Genomic DNA, 18,441 nt, shown 5'->3' with positions numbered 1-18,441 from the left:
GTGAATAAATCTTTCTGAGGACTGTGGAGAAGTCCTTTGTGTTGTCATACAATTATTATTTGTCTCATACCATTATTATTTATACTAAAAAGGCTGGATTTCCTGGTCTTCAGTGTTCATTTTGCACCATTGGTAGTGTGGTAATTATATTTCTATTGAAGTAAGTGAACTTGAAGCTCCTCCTTGATTTAGTCACTGATGTCTTCTTGTATATAATATAAAAATGGTATTTAACAATATAAATGTAAACAGCAGAATTAAACAGGTCTATTTCTTATATGCAGGTCTATTTCTTCTTTGTTTTGAGGTTAGCTAATCTTGATGCCTAGCAAGGTGTTAGGTCTGCATTGGCTTTTTATCTGTGATTTTGACATTTGTTAAGGTATTCTTGACTCCTTCTGTGGTAGGTAGCATCAGTTTATTTAGTGGCAGGATTTCTTGTAGTCCTGACTCTAAGAATCATTCTGTCTGGTGCCTATTTTCAGAAAATGCTTATTCTATACTTGGTATCTGTGAGTGCTCTGTATGTGTGATGGTTTAGTAAGAATTGGCCAAAGGGTTCTGAAATACTCAAAAAGCAGAAGTGGACACATAATGTCAGCAAATTGATATCACTTCAGATCTGTAAGAAACCAGGAAATACATCAGGAAGTACCTTCTGAAGGCAGAGTTTGAAAAGGAACTTTCCAGGGGCTGACTTTAAGATGGAAATGTACACAGCCCCACCTTGAGAAATTCTCTTACTTCCACATATCTTACCCAGTTCACCCAGACATTCCCTCTCTGCAAATTTTTGGGCTGGCAAAGCTTAGGGAGCAGCTGGATAAAGAAGAAGTGCAAAAGCAGATGCAAAGGAATACCGACATTTTCTGTATGGGATCATTAGCAGCTGCACAACAGGGTGTCAGTAACTGTACTGACAAGGAATTGATGCTGGATAGAGATGAATGTTGGGCAGAGGAGAAGGAGTAGGTGTTATTTCAGATAGCTCCTGAAAATGGCCTGCATAAACAACCAGGCTTTGTAGGACATGCAGCTGTGTATGTGGGTTTCCCTCTGCCCATCTTTTGATGTGGACACATCTACTGCCTCAATTTATGTATTTTCCAGATTCAGTTATTAAGTCAAGTGTGTTGGTATGGTTTATATAATCTTAGTTTACACTGTTCTTGGGCCTTCTTTGCAAAATTCATGTCAGTAGTCTTGCCATTCTATGTAAATCAGAATAAGTTCATCTCTTTATTTTATAATGATGCAGCATCCTTTATGTGGGAATCCTGATGTGTTAATAGTATTGCTAGAGATGTTGTCATGCTTAGTGATTTTTATGATGTATTAATAAAAATTGAACATCTTATTTTCCTCAGTGGAGTACTACAAACAAAGGACACCATAAAGCACAAAGAATGTGAAGAGGAGGAGACAGAAAATAAGCTGCTCATTTCGAATGAAATCAAAGGTAAATTGGAAGTACTTAATTTGTTTCAAATTAAGGTCTGCAGAAGTGAAGAAGTGTGATGTCCCTTGAAATTCTTGTGAAACTGTATTACAGCTTATTTTCCACATTCACTGTTTGTGTACAAAAATTTTTTGCAGCAACACTTCTAGCCCTGTGTCCTGGTTTGGGACAAATTTGGAAGGGACCTTCCAAAGGGCAAAATTCAGCGGCCCTTCCCCCTACCTGTTTGGGAGATTATCTTGTAATCCTCAAAGATTTTTCCAAGAACTTTATCACAGTTGTCAGGATGAATAGTAATACAAAAAACTCACTTCAATGATGTTTTCCCACTGACTTTTAAAAATAGCTTATTAAACCAGTCTGAATTGTAAAGGTATAACAGTCACTTATAGCCTTGAAAATTAAAGTGTTTACACATTACAGATATAATGCAAAATTAAGGTGACTTACTTAACCCAGCCTCAGTCTTGTTGAGGGTAATGGCTGGATTGTGGCTCCTCTTTGGTGAGACAGGAAAGTTCTCACATGGTCTCCAAAGATTTCTTCCAACGTGGACTTTTCAGTGATTCTATGTAGTTGTATGTACTGCTGCAGCAAAACTCTTGGCGGTTCACAGGTCGAGTTGGACAGTTAGAAGCAGCTATTCATTAATAACTTTTATCCTCATTGTTTAGAAAGAAAGAGCACATATCCAGAACAGAGTCTTACATTTGCTAATTTTTTCTCATGCGAAACTTAGTGAATCAGGCTTGTTATTAGCCTGAGTCAGTGCATTGTTTCAGTGCAGCTTTTGCTGCAATGATTTTATTAACTGATACAAGGTCAATGCAAGTTAAGTGCCATAATTTCCTAATCTTAATCCCTTGTATTTTTAGATTATTTTCTTCAGCAATTTTTTGTGCAATGACAGTTTGTAAGGCTTTCACCAAAATTGATAGGACTTGAGTAACTCTGTTTCCTTAAGAGTTACATGTCTTATCTTTTAAGTGAGCTCATCTCTGTAAAACCCAGGAAATTCTTTGCAACTAATAGAGCTTGCATAAAGATAAAATTAGGGTAGTGGTTTATTTTTAATTATTAACCTTTCATGCATGTTTTTATCTTAAGGCATAATTTATCTACCAGTACTTTTCAGATAGATCTGAGGCACTCTGGTGAGTGTGTAAAATTTCAGAAATTCCATCTATTGTAGAAAGTTGTGTTAGTGTTTTGAAACATGGTATAGTTCAGAATTCTAGAGAAAATGAAACATTAAAGAAGTAAGTCTCTAATGCAAATAGAAGAAACTTCTTGGTAATTTTAACTATTTTGATATAGCAGGAAGGAAACGTAGTTTTGATGCTAACCTTTGCATTATTTCACACAAAAAAATCAAATAGTTGGGAGCATTTTGTATTGTTCTTTTAATTGTAGGAAAACTGGCCCGATTTTGTGAAGCATTTTGAGTTTGACAGGATTGACTGTTTGGATAAAGTTTCACCAACAAGCTCTGCATACTAGGTTCTTACATAGTTACATTTAGGAAAGTAGAGCATTTTCTTACATTATTGTCTGGAAAAGTTGTCCTTTTAAAATATATAATGTTGTGTTATTGTGCGTTTAAGTAGGATGGCACATTTAAGCTGTAAGATGAAAATGGATCATTAAGGTCTTGCTATCATGGAAATCTCAAGATTATAAAATAACTGTGAATTTGTGAACTGTCACTGTTGGTACCTGTGCTTGTTGCCCTGTTTTTCTGTGTCACTTCCCTTGTTATTCTTCAGCCTACTTTTGCCATACTCACTTGACCAGCTCCCTACTGTTAACTTTATAAAATGTGTACTGCTGTCTTCCCTTTGTTTAGAGAAAGATTATCCACTAAAATCACTGTCCCTTACGAACTTATTTTATGGACACAAATCTCGTGCTTAAAAACCTGATATATGCTAGAGCTGGGCCCATGCAGGAGGCATGTTAATGGTGCAATGTTGATGGTCTCTCATTAATGCCAGAAACTATTTGCCACTTATCTTCTTTGAAATACAAGTTTATATTTTGTTCTGTGGTAACTCACTAAGAAGATAGAGATGAGCTACCAAAGAGCAGGATAGCATAAAGGTAGCATAAAGTAGGAAGAACAATGTCAAGGCAGGTGGGCTGCTAGTGAAGCAAAATGTTAGCAGAGAAGAGCATGTTTTAGGTTTAAAAGTGTGAACTTCCTGCATCTGGCTACTGTCTTGTGGAGCTGGCAAGCAGATTTTGTTTCTTCATTTAGTTGGTTGAAGAAGCTGTTTGTGGCTCTGTGGTGAAACTGGCTAACCTCTGGTGCACCTCGAGTCACTCTTCTCCTAAATGTCCCAACTGAGACATAACCTGGAGTATGTCTCATATTTTCTTTGGTCCAGAAAGACAGACTGCCCTCTTTATGGGAATCAGGGCTTGCAGAGTGAGAAATACTCCAGAGCATGAGGGTGGGGAAAACTTTGAACTGTTTGGTATTAGAGACATAGATTGTAGCCAAGTGGTGTGTTGTGGACTTCCTGTTACAAGGTTACCCACACTAAATCGAAATTTCCCGTTTTTGGTGTTGTGGTTATATCTGCTGCAGGGCTAGGGATTTTGTTTTTAATTTTCTCCATGTAGTTGAGTAAGCTGGCACTTTACATGCTCCATTTGTGCTCTTTGCCTTACCTGTGAGGCAAATGCTACACAAGCTGAGAATGCTGCTCACTGTGCCTGTACCTATGTGCTGTTGTGTGAATACATACACTTAAATGTGTGAATATGGGGTGTGATTTGTGTGGTATTTTCTTCACACAGTATTATAGTCTGCCAATTATTTGGCAGTATCAATATATTGCATGTTTTGTGAATGAAAGGAAAAAAATAGCTGAACTCTTACATTTTCAATTCCTAAGAGACCTTGTCTAGGAGGAAAAGATCAGAGGATAAGGATGAGGAGAGGATTCCAGGAAACAATTGGAAAGATACTGTTCATTAAAATATACTTTACTTTCAGCATAATTGCTGCTGATTCCTTCCTCACTGAGATTTTTATTAGTATTAGAGGCTCTAAGGAGCATTTGTAAAACAAAAGTGTAAAAAGACATTTAGGGAACTCTCTTTGGAGAATGAGAGTATAATGGTAAAATATTAAGGAGTCTATTTTTTAAAAAATTAATGAGTGGGCTGACAGTGCTGACTAAATGGCTTAAGAGTCAACTTCAGAATGATGGGCATTAATATGAAATGAGGATAAACCTTGAAAGTAACAAAAAATTAGGCTAGAGGAGCAGAACAACACAACCAAATGTAATAACATCCTTTGTTAGGTGTATTATAGACCAGCTTCACTGTGCTGGTAAAAATCCATAATGGGAATTTGTGCCCTAGTTGTTGGGCACAAATGTGAGAAAACTAGAACAGTGAGGATTGTGAGAACTTGTGGTTAATAGCAGCTTCTCAAAAATGAAAGTAGAATGGAACTGCAACAGAAATGAGCGATCCAAACAAAAATAGCATAAAGATTTGTGAGTAACTGCTTGAACCATGTCATTAAGGAGTATTAGGCATTAAGAGTGTACTTTGTTGGCTGTTCATTAAGAAATTAATTTCAGCTGTTTTCCACATTTTTAATTGGAAGTTGGGAAGCACTCAGGCCTGAGTTCAGAATAGGAGGCATGTTGCTTTTGCCCTGCTGATGGATCTAAATGAACAGGGATGTCATACGCAGTTTGATATCATTCGAGGCATGACTCTTTGCTCTTTCCTGCTGACCACATCTGCAACTGCTGCTTTTCTCCAGACAACAGTAGTATGTGTCTGAAGACACCCTCCCACAAATAAATTACCTGTGGGGGCAGTGGGATGGGAGATCATTCCTTCCATTATTGAGAGTGAGATAAAAAGCAGCACGAAGGAGTTTAACGTTATTTTCCAAACAAGACATTCAGTTAAAGTGGAAGCAGAGGATTTGCAGACATTTGCGGTTTTTCCTCAGAAGAACTGAAAAACATTTTGTTGTGGATGAGCCATAAATGTTGTGTGGGCTGGAACTGTGTAACTGATTCACTTGGAATTGTGTAGCAGTGCATTTCAGCTTTTGATTTTCTAACAGCACAACCCCAAAATTAAGTTAATTCTTGTATTGCTGTATTACTATTAAATGTGGGTGTGATTCATTGTACCAAAATATTTAAAATGGTTTGACCTATGGTGTGTTATGCTAACAGCTCTGATGGCATGAAATTGTGTTGTGTTGAAAAAACTTCTTCCATGTAAGAATAGTTATATTTATAGAGAGCCAATATAATGATAGTCATGCTAGTGGAAGAACAGTCATAGCACTTCCAAGTCTGGTATGTCATTCGTGGCGTTTTACTATTCAAACAAAACTGTACAGCTTGTGTAGGGAGGCCCATGAACAGAAATGAATGTGCTTTTACTGTGACTGATCTCATCATCGACTGAGGGATTTAATTCTTGTTTCTTGCTTCCTGTTGCTGAAGATGTTGAAGAGCCCAACACACAGAGGCTTCTCTCTCAACCAGTTATCGTGTCCTCTAAGTTGCAAATCCCTGGCCTACCCTTGCGCTGGGAACAGCAGAGCAAGCTCCTTCCAAGTGTAGCTGGGATCCCAGCCAGTAAAGTTTCTAAGTGGAGTACAGATGAGGTAGGTTCTCCCTTTGTCTTCTGTCTTATTACCACTGTCCTAGAAGGTTGATTCAGAGTTTTACATTATCTCATAGATTAAGAATAATACATGAGTACTCAGAGAATTAGACTCAGCCAGACTAATGTAACTGATCCTCAAAATGCTCATTCTGCTGCCATCCAACCCCAGAAGCAGAAATATTAATTACGTATGTATTGATACAGATAAGTACATGTGTATGTATATCTAAAAGCATATTCTTTGGTGTTGTAAAGAGAAGTACTAAACGTGTGACTCAGCATATCAAGTGCTCTCCACTACGAACATCTAGTCCCCACACACACATTCTGGAGGAATGGTGTAGGGGTCTGCATGAAGCAAGAAGCAGTTCCTGGTACATAGTTTGGATGTGGCACATGCTTTGGAGCTTGAGAATATAGTGCAGAGAGGAACTGAATGGATATGGTCGGGCCAATCTTATGTGATTTTAAGATTAGAGCCTCTGTTCAGGTATGTAACAGTGCTTGGACAGACAGAATCTTGTCATTGCTTTACTTTCACAAGTGTCTGTGACTGTTCAGTGCACCTGAGTCAGTTGGACCTCATTTAACTAGAGAAAAAAGAAGCACGACTCTATGCACTTACAAAAGAAGGTGGAACATCTAATATGAGACTTGCAGAAACAATAGCTAAAAGACTTTATTGACTGTCAGCCTTAAAGACTATTTTGAGAAAACATGAGTCTTACTAAATCTTTTGTTGTATACTTTGGTGGCAGGTCTCTGAATTTATACGAAGTTTACCGGGATGTGAAGAACATGGCAAGGTGTTTAAAGATGAGGTGCGTGAATTTTATTTCAAAAAGAGAGACAACAAAGCTTGGTAGAAATACATATAAATTAGTAGGATGAAGTGTATGGAATCATAGAATCATCAGGGTTAGAAGAGATTTTTGAAGATTAGATCTAACCCTCCAACCCAGCACTATCCCTGTAACCTCTAAACCTTATCAACCAGCACCAGATCTAGATGCCTCTTAACCTCTTCCTGGGATGATGACTCCACCACCTCTCTGGGCAACCTATTTCAGTGTCACATTGTTTAAAGTCAGATGCAAATGGAAGATTAGGTTGTTTTTCAGGTCATGAAGTAGGAAGAAAGTAAAGAAAAAAGCAGCCAAGTGTCAGCTAGGTGTTTTTCTAAATTTGTTCCTGCCAATTGAAATTAGTAACCAACTCTGTGATTTACTGCTGTTCTCTCTTGATCTGGTTGGACAAAATTTATAAGCAAGTATGTTATTTTAGTTCTCCAGGATGTTAGTAAGTAAAACAAAGCAGAACAGTGATTCAAGATAACCATCTCTTGAAAGTCTTTGCATCTTGTCTTATCACATTTAGCTATTGATACTCTTCCTCCTGATTTAGCCAATTTATGAACATGATTTAACTGAGTAAGAAGTGAGAAGATCTGAAGGTTCTGATGAGGTTCAAAGGAGCATGTACTCACTTTGTTAACATGCCAGGTGTGCATTTCTGTCATCTGGGAAGGTTGTTTTTACAAAGTTGTCATTAGGAATGGATAGGGTTTTTAGATACGTTAGGCCTTATAAATGAAGTTGTCTTATTATTTTTGTGCTCAGAAGTTTATTATTCCTGCTAATGCTTAGCTTCAAGAAGGAAGTTCAATCACAGATGCACAGTGAATACTTCAGGTGCTTATCCCAGCCAGACGACCTGAATGGGCAGAGTCAGCCAGCCTTTCAAGTGAAGAATAATTGTACTTAGGCTTGAGAAGGCACCTCCTGAGGAAAAAGCATACAGATGGCCCTGCTTATCTCCTGCAACAGAAGTTTTTGGGCTGTGCTGTAGACTGTAATGACTATTACAACTGTATAGCGAAGGACTGACAGGCTTCATCTCTGGACATTTGGCAGTTGCTCAGATGTTGAGCATTTTACTATTCAAGCCTGGATCATCCCCTAAGTCACTTAGGGTGTCTTATCAATGAATTTAGAAATAAAAGTTGGCATATTGCTAATCAAGTCAGGAAACAGCAAGTGCCATGGAGATGCTGAATCCTTAACACTTTCATTCTCAGAGGTGTAAGAAAATATTTCCCTTCTCTAGGATTCAGCCCCTCGGGCTTTGTCTGTGACTAGTAAATTAAACCTCCCTCACTGTGATCATTGAGGCATGACTGGCTGACAGTCAGTAAGTAGAGAAGATGCTGGTTCAAACTTCTGCTATGGAAATGAACCCTCACCATGCTTCTGTTAAGATACTTCATCTTTTTATTTGGGCAGCCCCAAGTTCAGACACTTGACGTTCTGAAGCCACCAGATCTGGCTTTGTGTACAAAATGAGTATAAAGTAATTGTGGGTTACTACATGGTGCTGTTCTGACTGCAGTGTTCTTTAACTTAGAGTGCTGGGATGTCCTTTGCAGCATGTCTGATTCAGAAAACGTGTATCCTAGCCCTACAGAAATTTAGACTGTTTTTATCTCAGATTAGTATCTTTAAGGCTAAACAGTGTTCCTGATTTAACCACAGTTGCATTTTATGTGTAGCTATCCAGTTTACTGAAAGTTTACCTGTAGACACCTAAGTGATCCGAAGGTTAGTAGGAAATGTTGGCCCCATTGAAGCCCCTGGAAGGGAGGACCCTGGGGGCTCTTTGGATTGGGATTTAGCACTCCTGCTGAGAGAGTGATTTGCTCATGAATGTTCATTGTAATGTTTAGCAAAATATCAACCCTGTAAAGAAAAAACATTCTGTGTTTTGAAATGTTCTGTTTGTGTCAAAGAGGCTGTTTTCATCTGGGATCAAATTAATTTCAATTTTATATTTAGTGAGCAGAGAAGTGGTGGCCTGAAGGGGATTCCAGCTCTGTAACTGGGAGTGAAATCCAGTAGCTTTCCCTATGGATGCTTGCACAGAAGGAATAGCTAAGATGTAATAAAAGCATTGCTGTGGTTCAGTATAGTTGAATTGATTTAATTTACCCACTTCACTTTTCAATAGGTTTTACGTTGTCAGTATGAAAATAAGAGCTGTTTAGCTAAAAATTAGCCAGACGGTTTTTTTCAAGCAGGAAAAAGATCATCCTGTTCTCTTGGACTAGCTGATCTGTCTAAAGGTTGAAATCAAAGCTCTCCTGAAAGCATTTTAAAGTGCTTGTATTCAGCCAGTCCTTAACTTTGTCTGAAGTTGCTGGGACTTTTCATGTTTTCTGAAACGTTTATACTGCTGCACTGTCAGACCTATTAATAGCTTTGTGTGTTTTTCTTTTAAAGCAAATTGATGGAGAAGCATTTCTGCTAATGACCCAATCAGACATAGTCAAAATAATGAGCATTAAACTGGGACCAGCCCTAAAAATCTTTAATTCCATTCTGATGTTCAAAGCTGCAGAGAAAAACTCACACAATGAACTTTGAAGAGAATGGAAAATGTGCAGGAACCAGCTTTCTCCACTGGAGCTCATGTTTTATTCAAAGCACAAAGACTCACTAGAAGTGTTGAGTAAGGACTCTCGGAAAGGAAGAAACTTTAAGTTCAGCACTGGTGGACTATTTATATTCTCCTGGAGCCAGTACACATCTGAATCCTTCTGGGAAGTGTTCAAGCTTTTGAGAAGGTACTGTAACAACCGAGTCAGCTGGTCTTATTTACCAAACTAATGGCGCTAATTCTCCATGGATAGTTAGGATCCCTAACTCTCTCTGGACATCAAGGAAACTTTCATTAATTATTTATGCTGTATTATATAAGGGAACGTTAATATTTTCTAAGGATTCTTGAATTGTACTTCATGTACCCATTTTACTTTTCAGAAGCTTTTACTTCATTTTATCAAAATAAAAACTGATCAGCCAAAAATTAGGCTACAGGTAGCCAGATGAGACTGTTATGGCTAATGTGTATTTGTGCCATAGTTTAAAAATGAAACACTTAATGTTACATATGTGACACTTTATGCTACAGCATATTACTTTACAGATAATAAAACTGTCTGTTTGCTTGTAACAAAACAAACCTTGTTGGGGTTGAAATTATAATGCTTTTTTGATAACTGAATGTTTTTACTTTTGCACGATTACAAAAATGTTACGTGAGTTTTGCCACCAGCATCTTAAATGTATTTTATCAAAAGACCAGTACAGAGAAGGCTGCAACTGAAAAATAAAGTTTGACTTCATAGAAGACTTTTTGTTTATGCTGCACCATAGAGTCCCAGCCATTTACACGGAGTCTGCCAGAGTCCTTCAGAACATGGAGGGAAATAGGAGTATTTTGAGGCAAGGAGATTAGCAGAAAAGAAGTTACATTCAATCATGTCTGCACTTCCTAGTCTTCAGCATAGTTACCACAACAATGGAGAAAAACTGTGCTCAGGCTAGGACTACTACCCTGGTTTCATATTCAAGAGGTTTGCTTTCCCAGTGGTGGGAGAATTACTTTACCCATCACTTTCTAGCTGAAAACTCTGATTTGTAAATGAATAAGACGCAGAGGAGAAGGCAAAGCAAGGGAAAAGGATACTTAAATTGCACCAGCACATCTAGGTGTAAAATACATGCAATTCACTAAGTCATTAACAGGCTGCAGATGTCACCAGCAGGTACTGAGGTGAGGCAGCCTCCTTTCTTGGAGGATTATCATAACGATTTGTCAGGGGAAGTCGTTGCACTTGGTATATGTACAAGCAAGATGTAAGCCAGATGCACTTTATATGGGAGAAAACCCAGCCACCTGTATACTGAAAGTAACCAAATGTTACTTTGCAAGAAGAGACAGAAGAGTTTTATCAGGTTTTTTTGGCAGCCCTGTGTTTAGTGCTGCAGTGGGCAGCTGCTCAGCTGTAGAGCTGAGAACAAGCAGAGCATTTACATTGCACAGAGCTGGGAGAATTTTACATCTTCCCACAGACTTTGCTAGGCTTTTCTTTGGCTGGAGTTCTTAAGTTTTCACTCTCTGTGTCCCTTCCAGATCATGTAGGTGACTGGTACCTGCCATAATATGAGGTGAAACAGGGTCAGTATTAAGTTGCATTGCTCTGTTAATTTCCTTCCATAGCATTGCATAAATAATATTTTTACATTTTGTTCAATATGTGTACGTTCAAATTGCACTCTTATTGTACTACAATACAAATAAAACCTGAACTGGAGCCTCTGTTACTTTTGTGTGTGCCCAGGACTCTCAGCTGAGCCCAGCTGCTCCTGATGGGTGTGTTATGGAGTAATTCCCCCCTGTAGCTCAGTGCGGTCAGTAGTTTTAAAAGAGTAACTTAGCTATCTACTGCTGTGTGCCCTCTTCCTTAACACTTACTCCCAAAGCTCACACCCCCTTGGCCATTACAATCAGAATGTCATTTATAACGCTGGACTTTGTCAGCAGCAGCAGCTGAAGTTGCGCAGGTAGATCACTAAAAAGCCAAATTCTTCTGTTTTCTTTCATTCTTTCCTTCCATGTAGTTTATTTTCCTTTACCCTCTGTGTCTGTACTGTGTGCCAGGTCTACAGCCTGCAGTGATAACCAAGGAAGAGATTTGCAGCTTGACAGAGCTTACTTGGGGGTGTTAACACCTCCCTGGATGTTTATACACAACTACTTACAAAGTACTGTGGTGTAAGAAATGGATTCGAATTAATACTGTTTAGAAAATGTAGAATAAACCTCATTTGAGCCCAATTTTTATTCACACAGCTATCACATGCAATAATGAGGACATACATAATCCTTACTTTTGTATGCCATGTGCTGAGATAGCTGAGTGTAGCCACCTCTGTTACAAAAACTACAGCCAACGAATTCACTTGGAAACTAAAACCACTCATCAGACCTACTGAATCTCTGAACTGGCAGATGGCATTGGTTTTTCTGTTGAATTGGTGGTAGCCCAGCCCTCACACTGGTAAAGGTTGTACCCTGCATTCCATGGGAGCCATGTGAAAAATCCTAAGCCTACATATCCTTTCATCCTGAAAGATCTCCTGCTCTAATCACTGCCTTGGAGTCACCCTGCACAGCCAAGCTTTCAGAAAACTTCTCTGATCTTCCAGGCTCTGTGTTTGAGTGTTTAAAGAACCATCATGACCACAAGTGCTGCTTTGCCTACACTGTCATTTTTGGAACTGATGGGAGATTGGTCTCTAATAGAAAGCAGTGTTTTAATAAAAAGCCAGTTTTTATTTCTAATTAATGCAATGGGTCCTGGCTACTGTTCCTATCACCATGGCACCGTAGCTGTGTACTGCCAAGCAGTATCCCCTAGGATTTTCAGACAGGAGTTTAGAGTTTTGGGGAAAAGAGAAAGCTGTGGAAGAAGAGAGGAGAGGGCTTCCACTCTGTGTGGGCAGACAGAGTCACCGTGTGGAGAAAGCTGAATTTGGAAAAAAAATGAGGCATTCCCTCTGCAGCACCAAAGCCAAGGTTACCAATGCACATGGCAGCATCCCAAATAAGTCATTCTTGCTACTTTGAGAGCTCATCTTGGAATCCCTATTTAGTAAATTCAGGATTAATGTTAAAACAAAATGTTTCATGTAAGAAGAAAACAGTAAAAAGTCATCATCCTGCAAATTAAAAATCAGATTCACCATTTTAAACCACAAAAATTATTACATTAGGCTCTCAGAAATCATAATATTATGAAGTAATGGTGATAAGTAAATGTTTAATTTGTGCCATTTCAAAACATTAACTGTATTACCATCTAAAGCACTGAACTGCTGATGTTGGCTCACTTTTTTTTTAAATTCTTACAATCAAAATATCTGAATTTTTCAAGTGCTCCACATAGAAAAATAATGCATAACACATGAAGTAGTCTAGAAAATTTTAATATCTCTAGACTGGTCTAAATCTACATTTAAAAGAATGAAATTGCATGAGGTTTAATTTTATTTTTTGAATTAGCCAGTACAATAAAAAAAGAAGAGAATTACTAAACATAACTTTTAAATATGCATACATTTTCACTAGAAAGAATGGCACAAATGGATTTATTTTGACAAAATATCAAGTGCTCCTGAGAGGAGTGCTGGGTCCACCATCAGTTTCTGGATACCTGGGTGCCTCCAGCCCTGTCTTTACAGGGGTGGGAAGGGATGCTGGGTTCCTCACCTCAAAGACCAGGGACTCCAGGAAGTTCAGTGTCCTGTGGATTCTCTTTGGGCATGGGATATCAAACACATGAAATGCAGCCACCAGCGCCGCCAGAGCCATGGTGCAGTCATCGAGCTGGGTCAACTCTTCCCTTTCTATGTACAGGGCAAACTCACATGAATTCATGTTGAAGGGATTTTTCACTTCCAACACTGGTGTCACTGCCTTTACCTAAATTTAAAAAAAGGATATTTCAAATGATGCCACAGCATTGCTACGATGAACAGGTCAGAGAATGAAGTAAGAGCCTGGTAACAGTGCTTTGAAGTTAGGTAGTATTTCTATGGGTATTTCTACTCAAAAGACAGGCTAATATCACCTCTTCCCAGAATTAAGATGAGCCACCAAAAAGACAGGTGATGTGTGTATGCAGGTGATAAAAGGAAGAAAGACCAAGGCTGCTGCTGTTCTGTCTCCTACCTCCTCATTCACTGCAACAAACAGACTGGAATCATCTCCAAAGACCTCTGGCAGCAGTAAACACGCAGCAGTCATTTTCATATCTGTCAAAGGCAAGAATTTCTACTAAATTGCAAAGGAAAACTTTCTGGCACTGCAGTATCATCCTGGAAAAAGAAACTGCAGCCTATGTAATAGTTAACAGCTCAGTAGTGGAGCTGTTGTTCAGCCCACTTCGAAGAGTAGTTTGTACCGCAGTCAATATTCAGGCCACTCAGCTGGTAAAGGACATTAGAGTCCAAATAATTCATGGGACTCTGCTACTTGGTATTACTATTCAGTTTTTCTCACGATAAGTAAGTTGGCCTTTGGCTTGCTTTTAGTTGAGTTTGTGAGCTGAGTAGTGTTCCTGCCCCCACTGCCCTTCCCCAGACTTCTCTCTCTCCAGTAAACTGGATGTCTAGGACTCTACTTTGAAGGCTGTGGTACCAGCTGGTGCTACAGAACCTCCTGGTACTGCTTTCCCTCTGGCTCAGCTGTTACTCACTACAACATCTTTTTTGCAGGTCAGGCTTCTGGTGTCATGTGTTTCACTGAATGCATTTAATATCTAGGTGCCAGGTCAAGTTGTTTGTGAGAGAAAAACAGAAAAGTAAAGGCATTGGGACTTTACTAAGGTATGAGTCAAAATCTCTGTGGACATGCTCTAACATGCTCTATAAGAGAAGGGGAAATTACTTACTATATCCATAGATTTACTTGGCCAAAACTATGAAAAGAAAGTCCATAAAAGCTTTCTGGATTAGACTATTCCTTGAAGAATTTTAATCTATCATGAGTATTTTTGTTTTTAATCTTAGCAAAGGAAACCCCTAGAATTTTAACCTACACTGCTTGCTTCTTTCAAAGATGACCTGGCAATAAATGGAGTGAAACTGCAATAGGACACACGTGCGTTCATGTTGTGTGGCCTTGGATTGACGTCCTGGCATTGCCTGTTTGACAGAGAATGAGTCTAAGGAGGACTTCTCAGAGAGCTAAGCAGTGTGTATCTGCAGGGATAAGGTGCCTGAAATGGTTAGTGGAACTACTTCTTTAATTTTACTGGGATAAAGATTATAACCATAGAAACCTGATTTTTAAAGGAAATTGTGTCCTTCTTTATGGGGCTATTTCTAAAGCAGAAAATTAGTTTTCAGTGGGTATTTTTAGAAAATCATAAGCTCTCATGTATCTAGAAATACGTACTTCTGCTCATCTAGCAATACTTATTTTAAGGTAATTACTTTCTTTATCAAACCTGCAGTCTTTTATTCTGTGAAAAAAAAAGTTTCAATACTTGAGTGACTTAATTTTCCTACTAATTTTGTAGCTTTTATTCTCAATGCTTCACCATCACTACATATTTTCAAAGAAACCATAACATTTTTGAAATGTGTTTGCAGTACAATTGAAACTAGTTTAGTTACATAAGTAAGAACAATTAACTTCAACAAAACTCTGATATTCAGAGCATAGAAGATTTGTACTGACATTTCAGAACGTGTTCCTCTGTGTGCTGCTTCAGATTTTCTTGCAGCATAATGTTAATTGGATTATTCCTCACCACATACAAGGACAATATGTTTTCTGAATAAATCTCCAATATCTCGGCTGTTTTCTTATGAATGTCCATGTGTGTGAGAAGCTGGAACTCCCTAAAAAGCTGAAAGAAAAACAAGTATTTGGTATTGCAAACCTCAAAACCAAAACTGTAAACAATGCATGCACTTTGAACACAGGATGAAACTAGTTCAGTTAAATAAGATTATAAGATTGAGAGGTTGATTTAATTTTTTTTCAAAGCAGGGAAGGAATACATCAAGTAACACCAAACGGTGACATTGGTGGTATGTGTGCACCTTTAACTGATGAACCTTTCAAAATGGGATTAGCTGCAATAATATGAGTTAAAGAGAACATTGTTGATGGATACTTCAGTGGAAATATCCCGTGAAATACATGGCTACAGATGTATCACATCCATAACACAGAATTCAATGTCATTATCAACAATAGCTGTTACCTGATAAGGGCATCTTAAGAAAGGAAATAGTCTCAGAATATCTTTTAAAGGTGCCTTATCACTGATCATCTTTCTCCGTATTTCTATTGTCACATTCATTCTGTTATCCACTTCTTCCCAGTTCCTCTGAGTTTTCATATATTCTTGATTAAGCCACTTAATATGTAAATCCATTCCACTGCCTTTAAGATGAGCAGGTTCTTCCTATGAAGAAATGCAGAACAGAATTGGAACAAATCAGCCTCTTAATCTGATTATTTAGCTTTTTTAGCTCATGTCATTTGAAGTGACCCCTGTAATTTGAGCATAACCAAGCTCAGCAGAAAGGGTAGTATGGTTTAAGTTCCAGCACTCTGAATTCACCCTCATGTTCTAAGTTAGACTAAGTTCTGTTTTCATATAAAATCATACCAGTCAGCCAAGTCCCCCAAGCTGAAATTGCATATTTGAGGCTATTCATTAAATTCCTGTTCCTGTGTCTGCTTTGTCTCATCTTGGTTTATTGGAAATGAGTAGTCAGTTCTAACGACAACTCAGTATTTAGCAATATTAACTCTGTATTACCAAGAGAAATAGTATTTTCCTCTTACCCATGCAGGTCCTAAAAGCAGGACAACTAGCTTTCACATTTATGCAGATGGAATTTTAACCCCCAAGGAGATCAGTTGAACTATAAAAACTCTTATTGAAAACCATTATCTGAGCAGTTTGACTGCTAGTGTTTTCAAAAAGTATTTTTGTACTTGAGGATAGTTAAGAACCTGCCTCAAAATTATCATTATTGTCCCTGATGTAATTCCAAAGACAGGAATTACTAAGAGGAGGGGTGGCTATCCAAAGCAGTACACCCACAGGAGTAGACTGAGTTTGTGTAGTTTATCCATCAGTGGACACAGTGAATTTCCTCACTGAAACAAGCTGTGGGACATAGACAGGCACAGTTGGTACAGTTCCCATCCTCAGGCTGTACTGCTGCTGGCTTTTCCTGTCTGTATTGTCACTGGTGCAGCTGTGACTACACATATGGGTGGCCTGTGGGTCAATGCCAGAGGGAGTTGAGATGCTTCATAATGTTCCCCAGAACATTTCTTGCACAGAACTGTGAAACACACAACATCCCAAACCACTTTGCAGTGCTCTGCATGTGCAATTAAACTTTCCGTTTTAATTAACATCCATCTTTAAAACTATGAAAGGGATATTCCAAGAATGGTTGCACAAAGTATGCAGTGAAAAACCCGTCTCTCTCCTAGTATACATCTATAGATCCCAACAGCCTTTGATATCACAGAAGAAAACAAGATCTGCATGCAGGACAGATACCTAACGTGACCCCTGCATGACTCCCTGGCCTTGCTAGGGTTCTGTATTAGCACAGCCTGCACTCTTTCTTACAGAGGATTTCAGTCTTCATTGTGTTACAACAGTAATGTTTGTGACCAGCTTGTGTAGGCATTCCTGGCCTCTTCCTCAGTGCACAGGAGCAGAGGTGGGGGGACAACTTAGTACCATACCCTCCCCTACCTGCCTGGGAGGGGTGCTGGGAAAAAGTATAAATGATGAGTGTATGGTGCTACTTCCCATGAGTTCTTTCAAGACTTCACTACACTGGGGTTTGTGGACTCCCAAACTTTATATTTAATAGCCTTCAGTATTTATAGTTACATAGCCTTCAGTAGATTTTTTTCTCCTTCAATTACTTCTCCCAGTCACTTTTCCAACTCTCATAAAATTGTAACTTCCACAAAATCCTGCCTTAAATGTGGCAGTTTAAGTATATGCTGTCAGACAAAATGCATTTATTTGTTTTTCTCCTGCTACTTCTGCCTTCTGATTATCATACTGGATTCAAAATCTATTAACCATCTCCATGCCACTATAGTTTTATAGATATGTCATATTCAGTCCTCAGCCTTCTGTTTTCCAGCCGAGACCATCGCAAGCTATTTAATCATTCCACATATGAAAGCTTGTCTATACTTTCCATTATCCTTGTTACTGTCTTTGCACATTTTCTAATTTTACTGTAGCATTTATGAAACAGGTGCAGTAAAACTTACAGTACTTGTTGAGGCACTGGGACACCACAGGGGCATACAGTGGAATAATGCATTGCCTTTTGTTCCTTTCTTAAATAATTATGTGTAATCAACATATTTTTTTTGACTGCTGCTTAGCATTGTGCCAGATACTCTTTGGCCTAGTATAAAAATAGCACTTTTGAATGGTACTAATAAGCTCAGAGCCCATACTGTAAGTATTGTTAGGACTAGGTTTTCTCCTTGTGCCTTATTTTCCATCTGTCAGAACTGAATTTTATCTACTGGGTTTTTTACCCTGGAATGGGGTCCTTCTGAAATTTCTTTGGTCTTTGTCTTTAGTATCACAAAATGTAATCTGCCAACTAGTTTATTTTTTCTATGACATTTAGAAATATATTGAACTGCTTAAACTAAGCATTCATAATCTTTTCCACCTTAAACCCCAACCATTTCTGCATCGCCTTGTTTGTTCTGTCTTTAATCCATGCAAGGACCTTCCTGTTTATCCCCTCAGATTATATCCTCTAAGAGCCTTTGAAAGGCATGTGCTAAAATCTCTTCTGAATTTAAAGTAAACTATGTAAGATGGATTGCCTGTGTCCTCAGGGTTGTTGAATACTTCAAAGAAGTAATGAATTTGTGAAGAATTATGTCTATTTACTGAAACT

General features: G+C 38.4%; 2 protein-coding genes across 6 annotated transcripts in view; one reads left to right on the top strand and one right to left on the bottom strand.

Annotated features, from left to right (window-relative positions):
- L3MBTL3 (L3MBTL histone methyl-lysine binding protein 3) overlaps window positions 1-11,267 on the top strand; it is an 82,245-nt gene extending 70,978 nt beyond the window's left edge. For all 5 annotated transcript variants that reach the window (XM_033056126.1, XM_033056128.1, XM_033056130.1 and 2 more), the window contains exons 19-22: window positions 1,368-1,459; window positions 5,950-6,113; window positions 6,874-6,936; window positions 9,391-11,267. In XM_033056126.1, the coding sequence (XP_032912017.1) occupies window positions 1,368-1,459; window positions 5,950-6,113; window positions 6,874-6,936; window positions 9,391-9,534 (463 nt within the window). In that variant the 3' untranslated portion in view covers window positions 9,535-11,267. The remainder of the gene's footprint in view (window positions 1-1,367; window positions 1,460-5,949; window positions 6,114-6,873; window positions 6,937-9,390) is intronic.
- A 1,764-nt stretch (window positions 11,268-13,031) lies between these two features.
- SAMD3 (sterile alpha motif domain containing 3) overlaps window positions 13,032-18,441 on the bottom strand; it is a 35,034-nt gene continuing 29,624 nt past the window's right edge. Inside the window, exons 8-11 of the mRNA XM_033056030.1 lie at window positions 15,732-15,935; window positions 15,200-15,371; window positions 13,688-13,770; window positions 13,032-13,438 (exon numbers count right to left, since the gene is read on the bottom strand). Of these exons, the coding sequence (XP_032911921.1) occupies window positions 13,121-13,438; window positions 13,688-13,770; window positions 15,200-15,371; window positions 15,732-15,935 (777 nt within the window). The 3' untranslated portion in view covers window positions 13,032-13,120. The remainder of the gene's footprint in view (window positions 13,439-13,687; window positions 13,771-15,199; window positions 15,372-15,731; window positions 15,936-18,441) is intronic.

The sequence above is a fragment of the Catharus ustulatus genome, chromosome 3, assembly GCF_009819885.2.
Source record: "Catharus ustulatus isolate bCatUst1 chromosome 3, bCatUst1.pri.v2, whole genome shotgun sequence".
NCBI lineage: Eukaryota > Metazoa > Chordata > Aves > Passeriformes > Turdidae > Catharus > Catharus ustulatus.
The sequence above is the reverse complement of the archived record's forward strand: the minus strand, read 5'-3'. Positions and strand labels throughout refer to the sequence as shown.